Source organism: Neodiprion pinetum, chromosome 2, assembly GCF_021155775.2.
Source record: "Neodiprion pinetum isolate iyNeoPine1 chromosome 2, iyNeoPine1.2, whole genome shotgun sequence".
In the NCBI taxonomy this organism is placed as follows: domain Eukaryota; kingdom Metazoa; phylum Arthropoda; class Insecta; order Hymenoptera; family Diprionidae; genus Neodiprion; species Neodiprion pinetum.
The window spans coordinates 12,758,288-12,776,938 of record NC_060233.1 but is presented as its reverse complement, the minus strand read 5'-3'; the positions used below and the strand labels follow the sequence as shown (position 1 = coordinate 12,776,938).

The following is an 18,651-nucleotide window of genomic DNA, read 5'->3' as shown; positions in this document are numbered from 1 at the left end:
GGATCCCTTCATCGATTTTTCTGTCCTATTTGCAATTAGTTTTTTTAGAACTTATAATTCTTCGATGATTGGCTTCGCCACGAGCTTTGCCCGCCTTCGCTCGACGCGGATCTCGATGATGAAGTATGGTTTTCGTCACATTGCCAATACTTTTGGAAAACTAGAATGAATATCCTAAAAAACTCGTTGGCTCAAAAAAAACGCTCGCAGATTGAAAGTACAGAAGCCATAGTCAAATTAATAACAGTCATTATAAACAGACGCAGTTCCGGCGGGGGTGATCGCTCGCCCCATTCGGACTCGGTTTTGCACCCACTGTCCTGGATTCGTGCCTGTACAAGAACTTTCGCAGTGATGCAAGAAATCGCCGATGTTGTCATTGGTATAATGTGACAAAAATCATAGCGCATCATTGAGATCTGCGAAGAGCGAAGGTGAGTAAAGCTCGCTACAATGTCGTTGATCAAAGATTTAAAAATTTTAAAAATACTAACTGGTAACAGAATATAACAAGCGCCGAAGATGTAACTTATAAGGTCGGCGGATTTTGGAAGTGAGCAATAAAAGTTGAAAAAAATGACAATCTTTTCAGCACACAAACATTCCAACATTTTATATGAGAAGTATAACTACGATTCTATAACTAATAAAAACAGGTCTTAAGGGTACTTTTCAAGCAGAAAACAATTTACTTTTTCTGAAAAATATGTTTCAATAATATTAAAAATATATTTTCTCAGTTATCTATTTTTTACCGAATGTAAAATTGTGTTCTTCAAATTTTTAAGGATGGGGTTTACGGTACTCCAATTTGGTCGAGAATAAAAAATTCACAAGGAGCCAAAATTTTTTAACATACTTTTAATTTTATCAACATCCAATTTATCGCAACAAAACTGTTTAAGATATAGATTTACCGTCCCCCTAACACTGAGATGTCTTGTACCTGAAAAATTCGGGTTACCCTCCCGATAATTGCGGTTGCTGCAATCGCACGAACACTAGCGTTAACGCAGCATGTGCGAAGGGGGCGTTCCGAAATTAGTTCCCAGTACTATCGACAGCCTGTTATCTCTTTTGCGCTGCCGCGTTCGTGAGTAGTTCTACCTCTGTCGCCCATGACGAGCACTGTAAATATCATAGTAAACACAGGTAAACACACGAGTCAAATCAATGAGTCAAATATCGTTAATCCGCACGTGTAACTCGCATAATGTTCCGAATACCTGTGAAGGAAAGTTTGATTGAGAAACAAGCGAAATTTAATAAAATAACTTGAAAGGAGTAGAGCAAGGGCAAACAAAAAGTCGAGACGAAACGTAATCTAACCTGAACGAGCAAACTTCAGGTCAAACACCCAAGCTGGGCTTGTAGGAATTCGCGTTGATTTTGGATATTATGTTTACTAGAAAAGAACAATTGATTGCACGTACCGGAAAGAATAAGATTGGACGTTTTGAATTCTTAAAACTTTTGACCAACGAATTCAAAACTTCAAAGTCTAAAGGTAATCAACACTGTTATTATGATTGTTGTGTTGTTTTGTTGTTGTTGTTAATACTTTTAAGCTTGCATGATTGTCCATTATACAAAGATTTCGATGACGGACTTCCTATTTTAATTTTAAATATGTAAATATGGAATCAGTTGAAACAAACGTACTAACAGGAATACATGGGAAAGAATTCCTAACCCAACTAACTGAAAAGTCCCAAATGAGCTTATTTTTTGCAAAATAAATCTGTTGAATACATGACTGATATGAAAATTGATTGTATATTTACAGAAGCAAAGACACAAGTGTTGGCTAACTTGGTCAATTTTGCCTACGATCCAATAAACTATGAATATCTACGTAAACTGAGAGTAATCGATCTGTTTCTATATTTACTCTCCGAAGATGACAAAGATTTTGTCCGTTTTTCCATCGGTGGAATCTGCAACTTGTGTTTAGGTAACTTCACTTATCGTCAACAAAATCCATCATTGGCAAAAATTATTTTCATGCACTCAGAAATTTTTACCAAACTACTCAGAATTTGAATTTCAGACAGTTGAATATTTCTGATAATTTTTTTTTGCCATGGATTTCCCATGTAAAACCTAAGTTTTGCTTTCAGATCCACAGAACAAGGATTACATCATTCACAGTCACGGTGTGCAGGCTGTATCGTCTCTGCTGACATCCTCTGATGAAGAAACGGTTCTTTCAGCTATAACGACACTGATGTTCCTGATCACGCCTTTTTCACAACCACTAATAACTTCCCCTGAAATTATCGAATCTATGATATATTTCTCAAATAGTTCCAACATTAGAATCAAAAACTTGGCAACGATATTCCTCACAGATTACTGTTCTGATACCAACGTTAAGCACATTAAGGAACACCCAACAGTTGTCCCAGTTTCCGCGATTCCGCTACCGCATTGAGCTAATTTTCACCCTCTAACAACATTTTGATACTTCGGGTCACACAACGATATTATTTAAATAATCCGTGATGAATAGCAGGCTTTTTACACTCTGCGCAAGGTATTCAAGGTCCTACAGTGCCAAACTTCCATCTAAACTTGCCTCTGATCGAAACCTCAAGCCTGGCGATAGCATAACTATAACTAAATCGATAACCGAGGATGATATTCTGAGTTTCGCCAAGCTCACTGATGACTTCAATCCAATTCATATAACGTCTCCTAAGAACATTGTACATGGAGCATTCCTAAATGGTTTGGTTTCCGGTGTTATCGGTACTAAATTGCCAGGTGCTGGGACGATAGTCGTCGAACAGATAATCAGGTATCCAAAGCCATGTTATGCTGGCGATACTGTTTCAATAAGTGTTGAAATAGTCACTGTAAGGAAAATTATCAAGTGTAAATATCGATGCATAGCTAATATGGAACGAATCGTTCTTGAAGGTGAAGCTAAACTCATGGCGAGTAATGCCCAAGTGAAGAAAATAAGCTTCACGCAGTAGGATTTATATATCTGTTCACTAATCTTAACTTTTTTGTTATTTAAATGTGTAATAATAAAAGTGAAATCTTGAGAAATAAGTTGCTCAGTTTTCCAATAGAACAAACATTTCTGTGGTTTTCTGAATCTTTTTCCACACTCAAAACTGACATCTCTAAGTTCTCGGAAATTTCTCTACATGCATTTTCAAAACTTTTGTATCAATTCTGAATATTAGACAATGCTCAGAGAATTAATTATTTCCTCAAATTTAAACAAATTCTCATAGTATTATATTTCAATTTAATTTCTTACTTTATCATAATGTAGCCAACAAAATTAGATAATATTACTTGTAACACAGTTTCTGAATCTTTTACTTCAAGAACGTAAAAGTTGAAGCAACAAAATGAAAAATCGAAAAAAAACAGAATGGCTTTGTCACATTCGGGAGAAATATTTGTGAAAATGAAAACATAGGTATATTAGACCTATCCTTTTTCTTATAAGAACGAAAATGAGGTGTCCAAAATTTTTGAATTTCCATATATTACCTTCAGCAAAGAATTTCCGTTTTCTTAAGACAAATAACATTGAGTTCCTTGAACGCTCAAAAGTTTGGATTCACTAGTCGAAATTTCTTACCACACTAAAAGTTAGATAGCGGAGTCAAAAATAGAGATAGCCAAATTTCCCAAGCGGCATTTTGAACTGAACGGACATCTTCTTTTTGCTTATTTAGAAAAAACTGTACGATTTTTTTTGAATCCGGTACGCATTTTTGCTTAAAAACCTCAAAAAATAAATGCTTGTTTATAAGAAAAAGCAAGTCTTTTTAGGGGTAGGTAAATATAAAGAGGAAAAAAAAGGAACATTTTTTAAAATTATTCCGAACCAATTTAAGGGGTATGACCATCGAAATTCGATTTCACCCTTCTTAACGACAGGTCTAATGTATATTCACACTATTCACCAATACCAAGGAATCAGCCAACAGTTGTTGTGCGGTGCTGCAATTTATTCGCAGGTATTTTGCACACCAAGCAATTTTTGCTTTCCTTGTTGACCTCAATGTGTAATTGTTGACGCTGACAATTTTTCCGAACTTTGCATTATGTTGCAATCAGCAGATTTAAAACGTATTTGGATAAACGCGAAAATCATTATTTAAATCGTCATTCAAGTTCCAGTCATTAAACTAAGAAGTGTCTAATTTCTGCTACAGGTAAGTGAAATTGTGAATCAAAGTGACATGCATTATGTTTTATTGTATTTTTCGGACTTACTGAGTTATACTATTAAGAAAAAACGCTAACTCGAAATTTATCGTGATTTTTATTGTACTGTTTATCAAATTAAAACATGTTCTCCAGATTTATTACAAAGAAGTTATTTCCTGGCAGTGAAGTTTTCTCTCAAATTATTTTTGTGCCTACAGCTTATTACCATGCGCCTACAAATTCTGGCGGTGATTTTGTGTGCGTCGCAAATCTATGCGGATGAAACGGCACAGATAGCAACGACAAGTAATGAGACAACGACCGATGTTCCTACAACTGAAACAACGCCACTCGGTTGTGTTTGCGGAGTATTTTTGAGCGGACAGTTCAAGAAGGGAAGCAAGGAACAACCCAAAGGGAATCCAGCTCTACTCCATGAACATCCGGACGATTTTCCTTGCTCAATTGTCGGGAACAAACTCTGTACCAACAAATGCCTCGACGCTGTCAGTAATTTGTTTTTCTTCTAAAACTATTAACGTCAATTTAAATTCCTGCTCTCTCTTGTCTTCATCTATTGGTATTTCTTTTGAATCAAAAATAGAAAATGAATACGTGCGACGATCATTCATTTATCAATTGAATAACTATTTACAATTTTGAACATCAATGACCTTTACAGATTGTCAAGCATCTTCCCAATAGTCCAGCGATTCTTTGTGGATCAATTGATCGTGATTGTCACAAAGAAAGGGTAAGTGTTTGATCAGGTCAGAAAATAAAAACGAGCTCACCGATATCTTGATATAATTTAAAATTAGATAAAATTGGTAATATTGTGTTGGAATTGAATTTTCTAATCACATGTTTTCATAACACTGGTGAAAAGAGAAGATTCATTTCAATAAGGATGATAAATTCATATTTCCTGCTTTCGTAGGAATTGCAATGTTGTGTCTAGTTTTCAATACCACAATTCGCTTCCAGGCATACTTGTTTATAAAGAACTGCAAGGACGAATGGATAAATACAAATCTCTCAGCTGGACGCGAATACTGCTGCAAAGATGGATTGTCGTACAAGTGTCCAATTTTAAGCTGATTTGAAAAAAGATGACGGTTCATAGAATTGTAACATGCATGTACTTGCATGTTTTTTTCGATTATAGGTAATTGGCTGTTTAATAATAAATGTCCTTCCACAAGCTTCGGAAATGTCCTGCAATTCTTACACTTCCTAACAATTTGAGAAAAGTTTTCATGATTAGAACCTGTAAAACTATTAAACTCTAGTGTTTTTGATTCAATTCTAATGTTTTTAAGCTCATTTTGCTCGCTGGTAGGAATTTCACAAACTGTCTAAAGAAGAATAAAAAAAAAGCACATTATAGAACAGTTACAATATGCAAAAGTAATTGACTAACATCTGTTGTACCTCACTTGAATAAATATATTTTCATCCACTCTTGACATCCTGTGACACGTTTTTAAACAATCTCTGGAGACCTCTGTGATGAACAAATTAAGCTGAAAAACATTAACATTGGTTAAAAAAAAAAAACACCAGATTTCAATCGTTGTCAACATTCTAATTATAAAAGCTTTTCTCAAACTTTTAATATTAGCTTAGTTTATGTTATTCATGTATGCTGAAATTCGATTCTTTTACATGATAAAAATATTGTTTTATTCGTGTTCACTAATCTAGACGTAAAATAGATTGTTATAGATTTATTGAACGATTATTCTTCGGTTTCCCTGACGTTTGATCCAGAGTAGCCCATGCATCCTTAAATGTTTTTGTACTTCTTATTTCATAATTACATCTGTTTCAAACGAAGACTAAAATTTTATTACACAATACATTGCACATATTCTCAAATCCAAAAATGCCTGTTAAATCAGGATATTACTATTATTATGGTTGTATATCTCTTGAACCTCCCGCCCTAAAGTGAATATAAATATAGAATAGGTGTGAGGAGCGAGTTTTGTCTGAAAATAAGTATTAAGCCTGACATTTCTATAATTAGAAATTCGGATTTTATCAAAATCAAGATTCGATGCTCTACAACTCAACAAATCAACACAATTGAAAAATCTTGATTTCAACTTAACTCTATACCTGATTATCGCGTCTAATGAGCATCTAAACAGGTCAAGATCAAATGCAGAGCCTAAACAACGAGGGCATATTTTGTTCTAATTTTAACTATGCAGACGCTAGTGGTAGCATGCTTGCAATGGTTGTTACAGTTCCTAATACTATAAGTAGTTAGTTGGATAACTGATTTTTCCTAACTAAAATCAAATGCATCTGCTGAATACCAACGAAAACCTGGCGACAAAGTGAGGTGTAAGATGTTTAAACCGTCGTACATGTATTAAAAGAATTACGTTGAAAGGAACCGCAAGAGCAAGTAAAATGTGTGCAAAGTTACTTGCGTGTCCGCTCTGCTCTCAGCCTGCGTTTTTGACGCTTGACGCACTGCGCGCAGGACTTATAAGTGTGGCGACACGTCCACTGGCTTGTCCAGTATGCAATGAAGTATTACTAGGCGTAGACAAGCTGACGATACATTTATTCAGTCACACGATTAATTTTTCCAACGATCATAATGCCAGGAACGGTATCAGCTCTGTTATTGACAATCAGAAGAACTTAAGAAATGAAGAAGACGTCGACCGCACAACCATTCACAATTGGAACGTAATCAACAAAACCATCGGTTCTCAACACGATTTTCCTAATGTGAAGAGTTTGCCAAAAAGTCAAAGTCAAATAGTTCCATCGACTACGACAACTAATCAAGTGATATTTTTACAAACGTTGCCACAACTCCAATCTGCAACCTTAAGTCGCAATGTGAATAATTCTGTTGCCGAGGAAATTTACATGCAGAGTATTATGCCTGCCGGAGAGTCGGCGACTCAACAAACGTCGTCAGGATTTAGTAACGATAAATTGAAACAGTGTGTAGAAAATTCATTGACAAATTCTAGCAAATCTGAGAAAGTTGATGAAAATTGTAGGAAAAAAATCCTTCAGTTCCAACCAATTTGGTCGGACAATTTTTTGTTGAGCAAAGAAATTAATTCGGCTATTGAGGAAGCCAATTCATCTCAAATTGTAACAGTATCGTCAAAAGTGTTACCAAAAACTGACATAGAAGTTTTGCTTGAGTCTGTAGCCAAAGGTAAAGATGTCAACGAAGCAGAAACGATGAAAACAGAGAACTCTGAAAAGGAACAAGGAAGTTCTGAGCAATGCCAAGTGTCACCACAAATCAAGTCGCTAAAACCGCTGGCTACAAAAGAAAAAACCGAAAGATGTGACATATGCGGTGTTTATTTTTGTGATCAGAACATATTAACTCTTCATAAACAACTTGTGCACATGATTAACGAGAACGATTTGAACAGAAAATCTGAAGATTTATTGAAAAATTACCCCTGCCATTTGTGCCCGAAGGTTTTCAAGATGAGGGGCAGTCTTATGGTTCATATGAGGGTAGCACATATTGGTTTTAATTTAGGTAAGACTGTTTTACAGCCGAATCTGTCGAAGTAATAACGCAATATGTGATCTAGGCTCGCTACCGAAGGAAGGCAACGCCTTTCCAATGCCCGGCGAACATGGATACAATTGCCCAACTTGCGGGAAACTATTTAAGAAGGTATTTTCTTGTAAAAATAATTTCCGAAATTTCTTGCAGATGTACTACACGTTTGATCTGCAGTTATGAAAAAAATTCTGTATTATTTTTAGCAAAATTTGAATTATTCTGATAGTGTTTGAAGACTTTCAGGAAATTCTAGAGATAGTTTTTGGAGAGAAAAACATATTCTTTTAGAACTTCATTTTCTACTGACGGTCTGACAAAACATTCTGAGATTAAAATTTTTTTATTATTTCCTATCAACTCAAGTTTGAAGTAAAAATCGAATCCCTTTCTGGGAACAACTCAAATTCTTTTCTAACTTCTTCTTTCTCTTGAAAACCTGCCAAAACTGCCAAGGTCTTGGCTTTCTGAATATTTCTGTTCACTTCGAGTTAGAGGTGAAAACCAGCCCAATTTCTAAACAAAACTCATACTTTTCGAGAACTTCATTTCATATCGCAAGTCTGCAAAAAATATGAGTTTTAGTGTTTTTCGTGGATTTGTGAAAGAGAAATTAGTCATTTTTAGGCAACAGTCCAAATTATTTTTTCTGAAATTTAGCTAAAACGTTTGGATATATTATCTGCAAAAGAACAACTCCAATAAAACTAAAGTTATAAAAATTTTGTGGAAATTCTCCAAAATTGTGAAGGTTTACTGTTTATTTGCTGAAATTAATTTCCAAGATTGAAATATTTCCACAAATTTTCAAAGATTTTCCAGGACAACTGACAAGCTGTAAGAAATTCATAATATGATTAAGATCATTTAAAATTTCAGAAAGTTTCTGAAAACAAATGTCACCAGGATTTTTAATCAAACCTTATGCCTTGGCTCTAAAATTGTCAGAACAACTTCAGTTCGAGTACTGAGCAATTTTTTTATTTTTTATTTCTAACACCAAACCTTTTGTCTAAATTGTATCACCAGGAAACATTTTTTTCAAATTTAAACAGGAGCAACATGTTACTCAACACTTGAAAACACACGAGGGAAAACAATGGGAATGTGATGTGTGCAGTAAAATGTTTACGACAAAATATTTTCTGAAAAAGCACAAGAGATTACATTCTGGCGAGATGCCTTACAGGTGTAACATTTGCGACAAAACGTTCACTTTCCAGCAATCTTATCACAAGCACAGGCTTTACCACAAGGATGATAAACCTCATACTTGTACCACTTGCGGTAGATCTTTCAAGGAGCTTTCTACTCTGCATAATCATGAACGTATACATACGGGCGAAAAGCCTTTTGCCTGCGAAACATGCGGTACGCATAATTCATGTTTGGTGATTATTCTCTTTCAATGAACAGGCCTGAAAACAGTAGATTAGACTTCATTCTTCAGATATCAGAATACTTACAATTTTTTATTTAATTTTCTAACACTCTGGATAATGTGAGAAGACCCAGATTGTTGAAAATCTGCAACTAAGCCTAGTTCAATCATTTATTTCCTTTTTGTCAGGCAAATGTTTTCGTCAACGTGTATCGTACTTGGTACATCGGCGGATCCACACTGGAGTGATGCCATACAAATGTACAGCGTGTGGCAAATGCTTTAGATACAAAGTAACAAATCAGTTAATTTACAAAATCGAAAAAAGCTATTCTACACTGTGAATATAGCTGGTTTGAAAAAACTATTACTCATAGCGCATCTAATGCTTGTATTTTCTTCTTTTACATTAGGTGAGTCAACGAACGCACAAATGTACAGCGCAACCACCAGGAACAGTGGTGCGTCAGTCGAGCGACCTGGTTCAGAGACTATTGCAGGTATCGCAGATAAAAGATTCCAGTTCGTCAGATGGTGGCAATACCAACAAGGTTCCATCATCGTCAGAAACCGAAACTTCACAAGTTCAGTGTATAGCAAACGAGGAGAACAGGTACATTTTGATAATTAATAACCTAGGTCAGCATGTTTTAACGAGGCAATCAGAAGTCGAAGGTAAACGATTGAAGGAGGAAGTGGATACAGAGCGGAAATTGAATGCAATGAAATATGAGGAAAGAAATGATGAAACATTTATCAGGGACTTGTGGGGTCACAATATTCTAAATGGAACAACACTCAAGGATTCTATGGAGATATCAGTAAGAAGTGGCTTAGTAGAGCCCGAGCAGGAATTGCTATCAGGTGATGGAAAGAACGACTTCTTTTCCATGGGGCTGTCATCGTCCACAGAGAACGAAGTTCGATCTCCATCAAACGAAATGGAACACCTAAGACTTTCCTCCCCGACAAGCAGTGAAACTATCGTCAATAATGTCAATCAGACGTCCAGCGTTGCATTACACTCAATGACAAATGACTTTCAATGTGGAATGAACGGATGTCACGATATAATGATTCAACAAGACTTCGTAAGCGAAAATAGCACAGAAGCTATCTCTTCCTCAACGATCAATGAGGAATCTTTGAAGCAATTACTCTACGGTAATACAGAAACACACAAATAATTTCAGAAAGAACAATTTCGTTTAATCCCTTCAAGTACAATCATTATATTTAAGTTATAAATATACATAGGTATATATACATTGTAGACATTAGAAACAAAATTCTTAGGCAGGTTTTCTGTAACTTGCATAAATATTTTAACATGCTTTATTTTAAATTTGGTATCACTAATCAAAGCGATCATCATCGTTTACCTGATCCTCTTTCTCAAGTTACTCGTAAGACAGAGAAAACTGTGTGTAGTGGTGATCACAGAATCAGTGGAATACATCTCTGTTATTAAGTGAAATTTGTTCTTAGTAGGCGTTTTCGAAATACAAAACTTGCGTAATGTGAATCTTAAAAGCTTCGATTGTATATCTTGATAATTAACTATTTCGTTAGTCTTTTTTACTCATTCTCACTCACAAAATAAATAAATTATATGTGTTTGTTTTCTTTGTACATATATTTTCATCTCTACTACAATGAGATAGTGGTATAATTTTGAATCAAGATATTTTTATATACTTGGTACAGTGTTTAAGTATAGAGGAACACATCCAGTTTCGTAGTTTTCAAACTCATCAGATTATTTGTAGAGGTATATTTGAAAATATCATTTGAACGAACATAAATTAGTCAAACGGATCATAGGGTGGGCCAAAAAAACTAGAACAAGTTTAAACGTTAATAAAATCCGAACGCGTCCATCGAATTTTAAAAGCTTTTTTACTCATAATTAGAAGTATACACCTTACGTCATGCGTATGAATTTCGTGTTTCAGGTCAGCTGAATAGAATCTAGGAGAATTGCTAAAACTCCGAATCAAACTGCGAATTACAATTTAAGATGGAAATTAAATTGAACGTTCTTTAATATTATTTTTTTCATGTGCTCAGCTACCTTTTCACAGTCCATTTTTCAAGAACGTAAAGATTGGTCGACGCGTTCGGATTTTATGCACGTTTTAAACTGGATTGGTTTTTTTTTCCCGCCCTGTAATAGAAATTGCAATGATTATGTGCGCGCAAAATAATACGGTACCTCATTCTAATGAAAATTCCCTTTTGAAACTCATAAAAGAATCCTGCAATTCTCTCTAAAATCGCTTGATGTTGAATATTTCTAAGACAGGCGTGGAATTGGTAAATAAATTTCAAAATTAATCGACGCTAGAATGGCCGTTTTACGCATATTTGTACGCACAGTAACATATTGAGGATATATTATGGGGATATATCTTAGCCACGGTGATCGTAGCTGCCTTCGGCATTTGAGAATAACGACTTGAAACGCGTCGCAAGGAGAAGCACCGTGTTTCAAGGTAATTGAGCAATTAGATGTAAATACCGAATATTTTTTATAACTGGTTGCACTGGATGACTGCATGGAGTGCGTTGCATTAATTTGCAGGGTACAATTTCCCTAGTTTTCAACTGACGGCGAAAGCGGAATCTTAGGAGTGCCACAGTGATTAGGAGCTAGTATCCCTTCAAACTTTGGCCGTGTTCGAAAATTGACTGACAGTACTGTCAGCAATCTTTTATCTCTTTTGCGCTGCCGAGTTCATGGACAGCTCTGTCTCTGTCCTAGGGAATTTTTAGTACTGGCAGTCAATTTACGAACACGGCCTTTGTAGGCACTCTACCGAGCTAATATTGGAAAGCATCCATGGTCAGTCCGTGTGGGTCGGTTACGTTACTAACATGCGCTTACCGACCATACATTTCGAAAATTATTGCCAAAAACCTATTTCGTATAATATCAGAGGGCCCTCCAGAATGGGGAAACACTAGAGTTTCGGGGACTCAAGGGTACGAAGAACGCGAGTGCGGATCGAGCGTGGGATTTCTCAGATCAACACTTCATGACGTCCCCCGATAGTGTTCTAGTCGTTATGTTGTTATACTGTTGGTAAAACAGTAAACTGAAGCGTCGCGCGTTAGAACATATAAGGCTGGATTTTCACGGGCAACAAAATGCTGCCGCAGTACTTTGCTGCAAAGGCAAAAGGCAAAAGGCAGGGAAGTACTACCTATAGTCCCCACACAACAGATAGAGCGCTATCTGGTGCGCGCTGAATGCGAATTATTACCTGCGGCAGCATTTTGCTGCTCATAACCGACCTAACCGTAATGGGTGCTAGTCAGCCAAATTCACCGTGTTTAAAAGAAAATGTACAGTTTCCACTCTATTGATATTTGGTATAGCTTGTGGTTGGTGATGAAATTTGTATACCTACATGGATTAGGTGGTAGGCGACACGGGAAACGACGGGTAGCGGTGGACGGTTCAATGTAGAGTTTAACGTTAAACCCCGTTCGAGATTATACAGCGTAACTAAAATTGAATCGTAATTGAAAAGGAGAATCGAGCATAAAAATTCATTAATTTTAAGTATAGCTGAAACGTTACCGAGTAATACGTAAATAAATAATCTAATCTGCGATATCGAGAGGGAGTATATACATATATTCTTGGTTGAAAATATCTCGATTAGCAGACGACATTGAGAGCCCGATCGACTTGACAGACACTTCTGTCTTCACATGTCTACTTGCGCATCTCGTTGCATAACTTGAGGTCCGAGTTCCCTGGGAGGAGCTCCAATATTCGGTAAGTTATGTATATCGCGAAATCCAAATAATAGGATAAATACGTCTTTCATAAAAAAAAAAAATTAGACGCTCCTCAGACGTGTCGCACCGATACGGTCAAGAGATAATTCCATACATCGATCATTAGACTCACAAGTAGAGATCACGCTGATTTACCACGAAAGCTGTTTTGACATGGTAGGCTGCAGGCGTACGCCAGAGACCTTGATGCTTTTATCAATCGCCAATCCGCGCTCTCCGAATTAGTTCCGTCGACCAATCATGCAATTTCTTTGTTAGCCTAGGTTCCATAAGAAGCATGCCCTCACTACAGCTGTAGAAAAACCTTACGACGCATGTAAATGAATACACACACAATTAAAACAGCCTTGGTACTTATACACCTTGTAATCAAAATTTCTCACGTCAACATTAGGTACAAATTACCAAGCAAAGTCAAAAATAGCAACGAAACATTAACACATGAAATTGAATTCAATAGTAAGTAATTTTCAGCTAACGGCATAAAGTTTTGAAAAAATAAAGAAACTAATTTTCTGATTTCGACGGTTAAAAACGCACGTATCATACAACACAACGTATGTGGTTGGTACACACATGTGAGTGACGCAAATTTAACGGGGGCGGAGCGTCGAGGACTGCTTCCAATCCTAACCAACCCGATTGAATAGTTCGCGTTTCTGGACTCTCGTCGAGTCGATGCAGGTCCAGAATAAATATCCCCGCGTGCCCGATCGTTTCGAGTTGCAATTGAATAGTTTGAAATCGATAGAAAATCGTGACCAAGGGAAGTTCGAGGGTTAGACAACGACGCACCAGGATTGCCCTCGGGGCGCTGAGGTAACTAGCTCAGCTAATTTTTCGTCTACGCATATATGAATCGGAATCGGAATTACCGTCAGCGTCGGCCATGTGCTGCACCGTCTCTCTTTCTCTTTCTCTCCTTCTTTCTCCTCGAAGTATAGGTTTTTTTCATCCGCTACGTTTCGAGGGACTGAGAGGAGCGACGGCCAACAGCAGTGAGTCTGAAAAGGAGACTCGACCAAACTTCTCCTCCATTCCCCGTTCTGCAGAGCTCAGGTTCTCCATTACAGCAAATGGATGCTCGAAGTAGTCTGAGCGAGTCTTTGTTGCGATCACTGAGAGTGAATAAACTCGTTATAGCGCATCGTTGGACGATTTATTGAGGCGGAAAGTGATTACCGATCGCGTTCTTTTACCGCCTAACGAGCGACGAATCTGTGAGCCTTGTCAGCTGTGCATCGTTTTATTCGACAACCTTAGTGCGCTGCTGCTTTGTGACAACCAGACAATCAGCCCCCCTATCTAAGTACTGTTTGTTTGTTATGATTCTCGCGATAAGTTTCTTGAGAAATTTCGACAGCCTGATGTATCCAAGCTGCGACGCTAATTTCGTGCCAATATTAATATAACCGACCGTTACTAAAATATCGCAATACGTTTTTGATACCAGTAAGTACATAACAGGTATACCTTGTAAACGTTATTATATTAATCGATTTATTATAACATCGCTACACGTTTCTCGAGACCTTGAATATTAAATTATTTCCCTTTATCTTTTACATCACTCAAAAATCTAATCGTAATCGAGGTGTATTCAATCCCTTGTTTTTCATCCCCTCCCGTCTCCTCAACCTTTTATTTAATTAAGATTATGACTCCTCCGTCTATTTTACTTCTTTTACTTCACCAATTAGACCGTTTAATGGTCGTGGTGTGATTCATTTCTTCTTTTTTTTCCTCTATACCAAACTTGTCTAATTTATCTGTACGTACAATGATGGTGTATGGATTTGTGTATAAAAAGTAAAAAATGACAGAAGAATTAGGACTGATTTTTATACAGCTCTGTATGTTTTTAATTTACAGGGGAAAACTAATGGGGTTTCACCAAAAAAAATCAGGTTAGGCATTTGTTATTTAAATTAATTTAAATCATTATCTCTTTGCTTCTTTACTTTTAAATCAGAGGTGAAACTATTGCAACCATCCTATGTATAAACATTTTAGTTATCGCCAAGTGTTTGTGCGACAATATCTCGAAAAGAACTGAACGTATTCTGATGAGTTTAAGCCCAATTTATGTGGATTTTCTTAGTCCAGAATTGATTTGTGCTTGAGTAAAATCAAGCGAGTTATTTCTGGGTTCTTCGTAGAAATTAAAATCTTATTTTTGGGAATTTTTATTTTTGGAAATAATTGGCATAATTGGAAGTTTCAGGCTTCTTTCGTATTTTATTTACTGTTACCGTTCGTTCTTGACTAGCTATTGGCCATTTTGAAAAAAGGGTATGATTAATGGAGTGCGGCGATTGATTTGACTAGATTGAGCGCATCAATTACGTAACCAATGTCTTTGTCATTTATGATTCCAGACAGAATAGTGGCATGAGTCGATTAATCTATGGCAGATCAACAAGATCAGTCGTTGTCAGGGGGGTCTGTAGAGAAGGCCAGTGCTTCAGCAGACGCCTCTAAGGAAGGCGGTAAAAGCTCTAGCGGACCGGCCAGTGGGACAAGCAATAACAGTAACAACACAAGCATAATAAGCCCAAGCAACAGTAGTGCTGGATACAGGAAACGGCAGAGCAGTGGAGAAGTTCAGGGTAATACAGAGGAGAAAAGGCGCAGGCAGACCTTCGCCAGCTCTCAGAGTGCTGCTCTACATACTCAAAACAATCTCAGAAGGTCCGTCGATTCGGTCAGAGGAGAAAACGCCAGGAACAAATCAGAACGCAGAAGCCATAATGCCACTGGCTTAGGGCCACCCACAGGTTATACAAATTTCATTCACCTTTTTCTCACCATGTTCTTCTTTGATTGACAAATATTTCTCACTGTTTTTCAATGGGATTTCTCATCATTTTTTGTTGATATTTCTAAGAAACATGCCAAGCCTTTATATAGATCTGAAAATAATTATTCATTATTTCTTGAGAAATCTGAATTATTTTGATATGTGGGGTTTCAATAAAATTCTAGAGTTTCCGGAAAGAATTCGGATTGTTTCGGAAGTGAAGTTTCTACTGGAAATTTAGTTATTTATTTAAATTTAGAGAATTTGAGGTTAAAGTTCCCAGCTATTTCTAATTGAGTCTAGTTTGAGCTAAAAATTGAATGAATATATGGGAAAAATTAAAGATTTCTTCTAGATTTCAGTTTTTCTCTTGAAAAACTGACAAATTTTGAGTTTCCATCTGTTTGATTATTTCTGACAAAGTCGAGTTAGAGATAAAATTGGACGAACTTCTATAGAAAACTCATATTTGTAAGATGCCTAGATTTCTATTAATGCCCTGTGAAACACTGGGATGAATTTCTGAGGAAAATTTTGAAAAAACCTTTCTAATTAATCTCTCTCAAATCCAAGTGAAAAAATCTAAAAAGGGCCGATTCACCGCATTTCAAATTGCCTCAGAACACTGCACATCAACATATGGCATATGAACTTATACACACATTATTTGACTCTACATTATTCAACACAGACTTATTCTACACTTGTTTAATTTGACTCAAGACGTATTCTACACACCTGTTTTCTAAAACATATACTGTGTTTTACACAGAATTATTTGACACAGACTTCTGTGGTATGGGATATGATTCGACACGAATTTATTCTACACGGGTGTTATTCGACATAAACTCATTTCACACGGGTGTTATTTTGACACATTGTTATTCTACCAAAATTTCCCAGTAGACATGATTTCATTAATGATTTTCATTTCCAATATTCTGCAGGACATGTATTTTGTATTATTGAATCGCTCAAGTACTGTGGTAATGTGGCATGAAAACCAAAATACATGGCCTGTTCAATAATAGAAATAAAAATGACTAGTCTACTAGCATGTTCTAGTAGAATACCGTACTGAATGAGCCTATATCGAATAACACATGAGGCAAATATTACTGTGTAAAATAAGCTCGTGTGCAGTATGTTGGTGTGTGAAGTAGGTGTGTTCCATGTCTAGGGTGTACCAAAAATATTTCTGTGATTTCCTTGCAAAATATAATGCTATGAGCGCGAACGGTCTTCACAAAAAAAGATTCTTTGATTTTTACTAAAACCAAAATATTTCTGTATTTACCGAAACAACAATATTTTGGTATACCAAATGTACCGATTACAAAATTACTGCAGATGATTGATATCAAATTTTCAATACCGAACACCTCTAGTGTAAAGTAGTCTAAAGTGAAATGCAACAAGGTAGAAAGGTATAGAAAAAATCGGGATATATCTGTAAAAAAATATTTTCAATGAAACCAGAGTCGTCGAAAGATTTCACAGACATTTTCAGGAAATATCAAGGTTTTTCATAAACCTGAAGAAATTAATTTTCTGCATTGAAAATGGGACAAGGTTTATAGAAATGATTAGATTTCATTGGAATTTAAGAAAAAAAAAAAAACTGAGTAATCGTCAGATGTTAGCATTGTGACAAAATTCCTAGAAATTTTTGATAGATAGTGAAAATAATTTTTGCCCAGTACCTGGGATTATTCTTACATAATTGGAACACTTTCAAATAGTTGACAAAAATCTTTGAAAGTGTTTTCAAACATCTACAGAAAATTTCAGGAAATCTTCACTGAAATACCAACTTTTTTGATGTTTCAGAATTTTTTTCTTAGATGTATGAAATCTCCTAAATATTTTCATCATCTATCGACTCTCGTTTGCGAATGAAATTAACCGTTCAGTGGTTGTGTTTTAGATACGGATCGGCGGCACCTACCAAAGACGCAACAGTCGAATAGCGGAATCCACGGTAGTACGCGGAGTCGCAACTCCGCCAGATCCTCACTGCCTGATTTGAACTCAACGCCGATAGACTGTGTTGCGTCTCGCACTCGATCTAGAACCCCGCAAAATTCTCAGAACAATACGCCACACGGCAGCAGCAGTTGCGACGTTCTACTTCTCGGACTTTTCAACAGCTATCCACCTAGGAAGTCATCCACTGCTCATCATAGCAATTCCGTACAAACACACTTAGGATCTCCTTTAACCAGCCATCCATCAACTTCGAGAGGTAGAGGTGAGTTTTTGTACTTTTTTTTTCATCATTTAAGTTTACATGTTCCGCAAATTGCTTTGAATTTGCGAGAATGGCCAGAAGCAAACAACCTGTGAATTTCAATCGGCTTGACGTGTTTTGAGCTCCGGATCACATAACCAATTTACGAGAGCCGAATGAGTACTATCGGAATAAAAAATTAGGCAAACAGAAGCAAACCGTTTATAAAATCTTCAGTAATCTTCTTTGCACAAATGATGTTGAGCGTGAATGATATAACATTTCTACCATATTATAAAAATGATTTTGAGTAAATTTCAATAACACAAGCTAAGATATCATGAATCCGAGAAAACGCTTTACCATTCCCAACATTCAAAAGCTATTTGAATTCTTGTAATTTTGATCCAATTATAATCGTAATGAACTCATTTTGCTTGCTGACCAGATCGCTACAAATTGTCTGAAAAACTTTCAATAAATCTTACATTATAGTATAGTTATAACATACAGATATAATTGTTGATGATCATCTGTTGCACTGCATTTGCAAAACTGAATTTTCATTTTCATGTAAAAATTTTCCACGCCATCGATCAAATTGGTCAAAAAACATTGCAATTGGATGAAAAGGACGAGAGATCATCGATTTAAAAGTTTTTATTAAAAAACATTTTCTCAAATTG

General features: G+C 36.3%; 4 protein-coding genes across 11 annotated transcripts in view; all 4 read left to right on the top strand.

Annotated features, from left to right (window-relative positions):
* The first annotated feature begins 1,081 nt into the window (after window positions 1–1,081).
* Window positions 1,082–3,086, top strand: LOC124211323 (armadillo repeat-containing protein 7). The gene is made up of 4 exons (XM_046610276.2): window positions 1,082–1,507; window positions 1,787–1,954; window positions 2,121–2,429; window positions 2,497–3,086. Exons 1-4 carry the CDS (start codon window positions 1,399–1,401, stop codon window positions 2,979–2,981), a joined length of 1,071 nt encoding a protein of 356 aa, XP_046466232.1. The 5' UTR covers window positions 1,082–1,398; the 3' UTR covers window positions 2,982–3,086.
* Window positions 3,087–4,101: 1,015 nt separating this feature from the next.
* LOC124213219 (Follicle cell protein 3C) lies at window positions 4,102–5,750 on the top strand. The gene is made up of 4 exons (XM_046614279.2): window positions 4,102–4,184; window positions 4,398–4,685; window positions 4,862–4,933; window positions 5,167–5,750. The coding sequence occupies exons 2-4, from the start codon at window positions 4,407–4,409 to the stop codon at window positions 5,278–5,280; spliced, it is 465 nt and encodes a 154-aa protein (XP_046470235.1). The 5' UTR covers window positions 4,102–4,184; window positions 4,398–4,406; the 3' UTR covers window positions 5,281–5,750.
* Window positions 5,751–6,081: 331 nt separating this feature from the next.
* Window positions 6,082–10,733, top strand: LOC124213217 (zinc finger protein 836). Its single transcript, XM_046614277.2, has 5 exons — window positions 6,082–7,714; window positions 7,770–7,855; window positions 8,797–9,112; window positions 9,312–9,415; window positions 9,536–10,733. Exons 1-5 carry the CDS (start codon window positions 6,604–6,606, stop codon window positions 10,307–10,309), a joined length of 2,391 nt encoding a protein of 796 aa, XP_046470233.1. The 5' UTR covers window positions 6,082–6,603; the 3' UTR covers window positions 10,310–10,733.
* Window positions 10,734–12,545: 1,812 nt separating this feature from the next.
* Window positions 12,546–18,651, top strand: part of ctrip (E3 ubiquitin-protein ligase ctrip) — a 27,772-nt gene continuing 21,666 nt past the window's right edge. Inside the window, exons 1-4 of one of the 8 annotated variants that reach the window (XM_046614270.2) lie at window positions 12,546–12,909; window positions 14,805–14,839; window positions 15,311–15,709; window positions 17,663–17,986. In XM_046614270.2, coding sequence (XP_046470226.1) covers window positions 15,340–15,709; window positions 17,663–17,986 — 694 coding nt within the window. In that variant the 5' untranslated portion in view covers window positions 12,546–12,909; window positions 14,805–14,839; window positions 15,311–15,339. Of the gene's footprint in view, window positions 12,910–13,490; window positions 13,752–13,907; window positions 14,385–14,804; window positions 14,840–15,310; window positions 15,710–17,662; window positions 17,987–18,651 lie in introns of those variants that run through there. The other 7 variants (XM_046614271.2, XM_046614276.2, XM_046614275.2 and 4 more) reach the window with 7 other exon arrangements.

Bases quoted from the DNA above. Each gene is read 5' to 3' on its own strand.
- LOC124211323 (XM_046610276.2), top strand. From the start codon at position 1,399: ATGTTTACTAGAAAAGAACAATTGATTGCACGTACCGGAAAGAATAAG. The intron at 1,508-1,786 runs GTAATCAACACT...GTATATTTACAG, and splicing joins CAAAACTTCAAAGTCTAAAG to AAGCAAAGACACAAGTGTTG. The intron at 1,955-2,120 runs GTAACTTCACTT...TTTTGCTTTCAG, and splicing joins AATCTGCAACTTGTGTTTAG to ATCCACAGAACAAGGATTAC.
- LOC124213219 (XM_046614279.2), top strand. From the start codon at position 4,407: ATGCGCCTACAAATTCTGGCGGTGATTTTGTGTGCGTCGCAAATCTAT. The intron at 4,686-4,861 runs GTCAGTAATTTG...TGACCTTTACAG, and splicing joins CCAACAAATGCCTCGACGCT to ATTGTCAAGCATCTTCCCAA. The intron at 4,934-5,166 runs GTAAGTGTTTGA...ATTCGCTTCCAG, and splicing joins GTGATTGTCACAAAGAAAGG to GCATACTTGTTTATAAAGAA.
- LOC124213217 (XM_046614277.2), top strand. From the start codon at position 6,604: ATGTGTGCAAAGTTACTTGCGTGTCCGCTCTGCTCTCAGCCTGCGTTT. The intron at 7,856-8,796 runs GTATTTTCTTGT...AAATTTAAACAG, and splicing joins GCGGGAAACTATTTAAGAAG to GAGCAACATGTTACTCAACA. The intron at 9,416-9,535 runs GTAACAAATCAG...CTTTTACATTAG, and splicing joins GCAAATGCTTTAGATACAAA to GTGAGTCAACGAACGCACAA.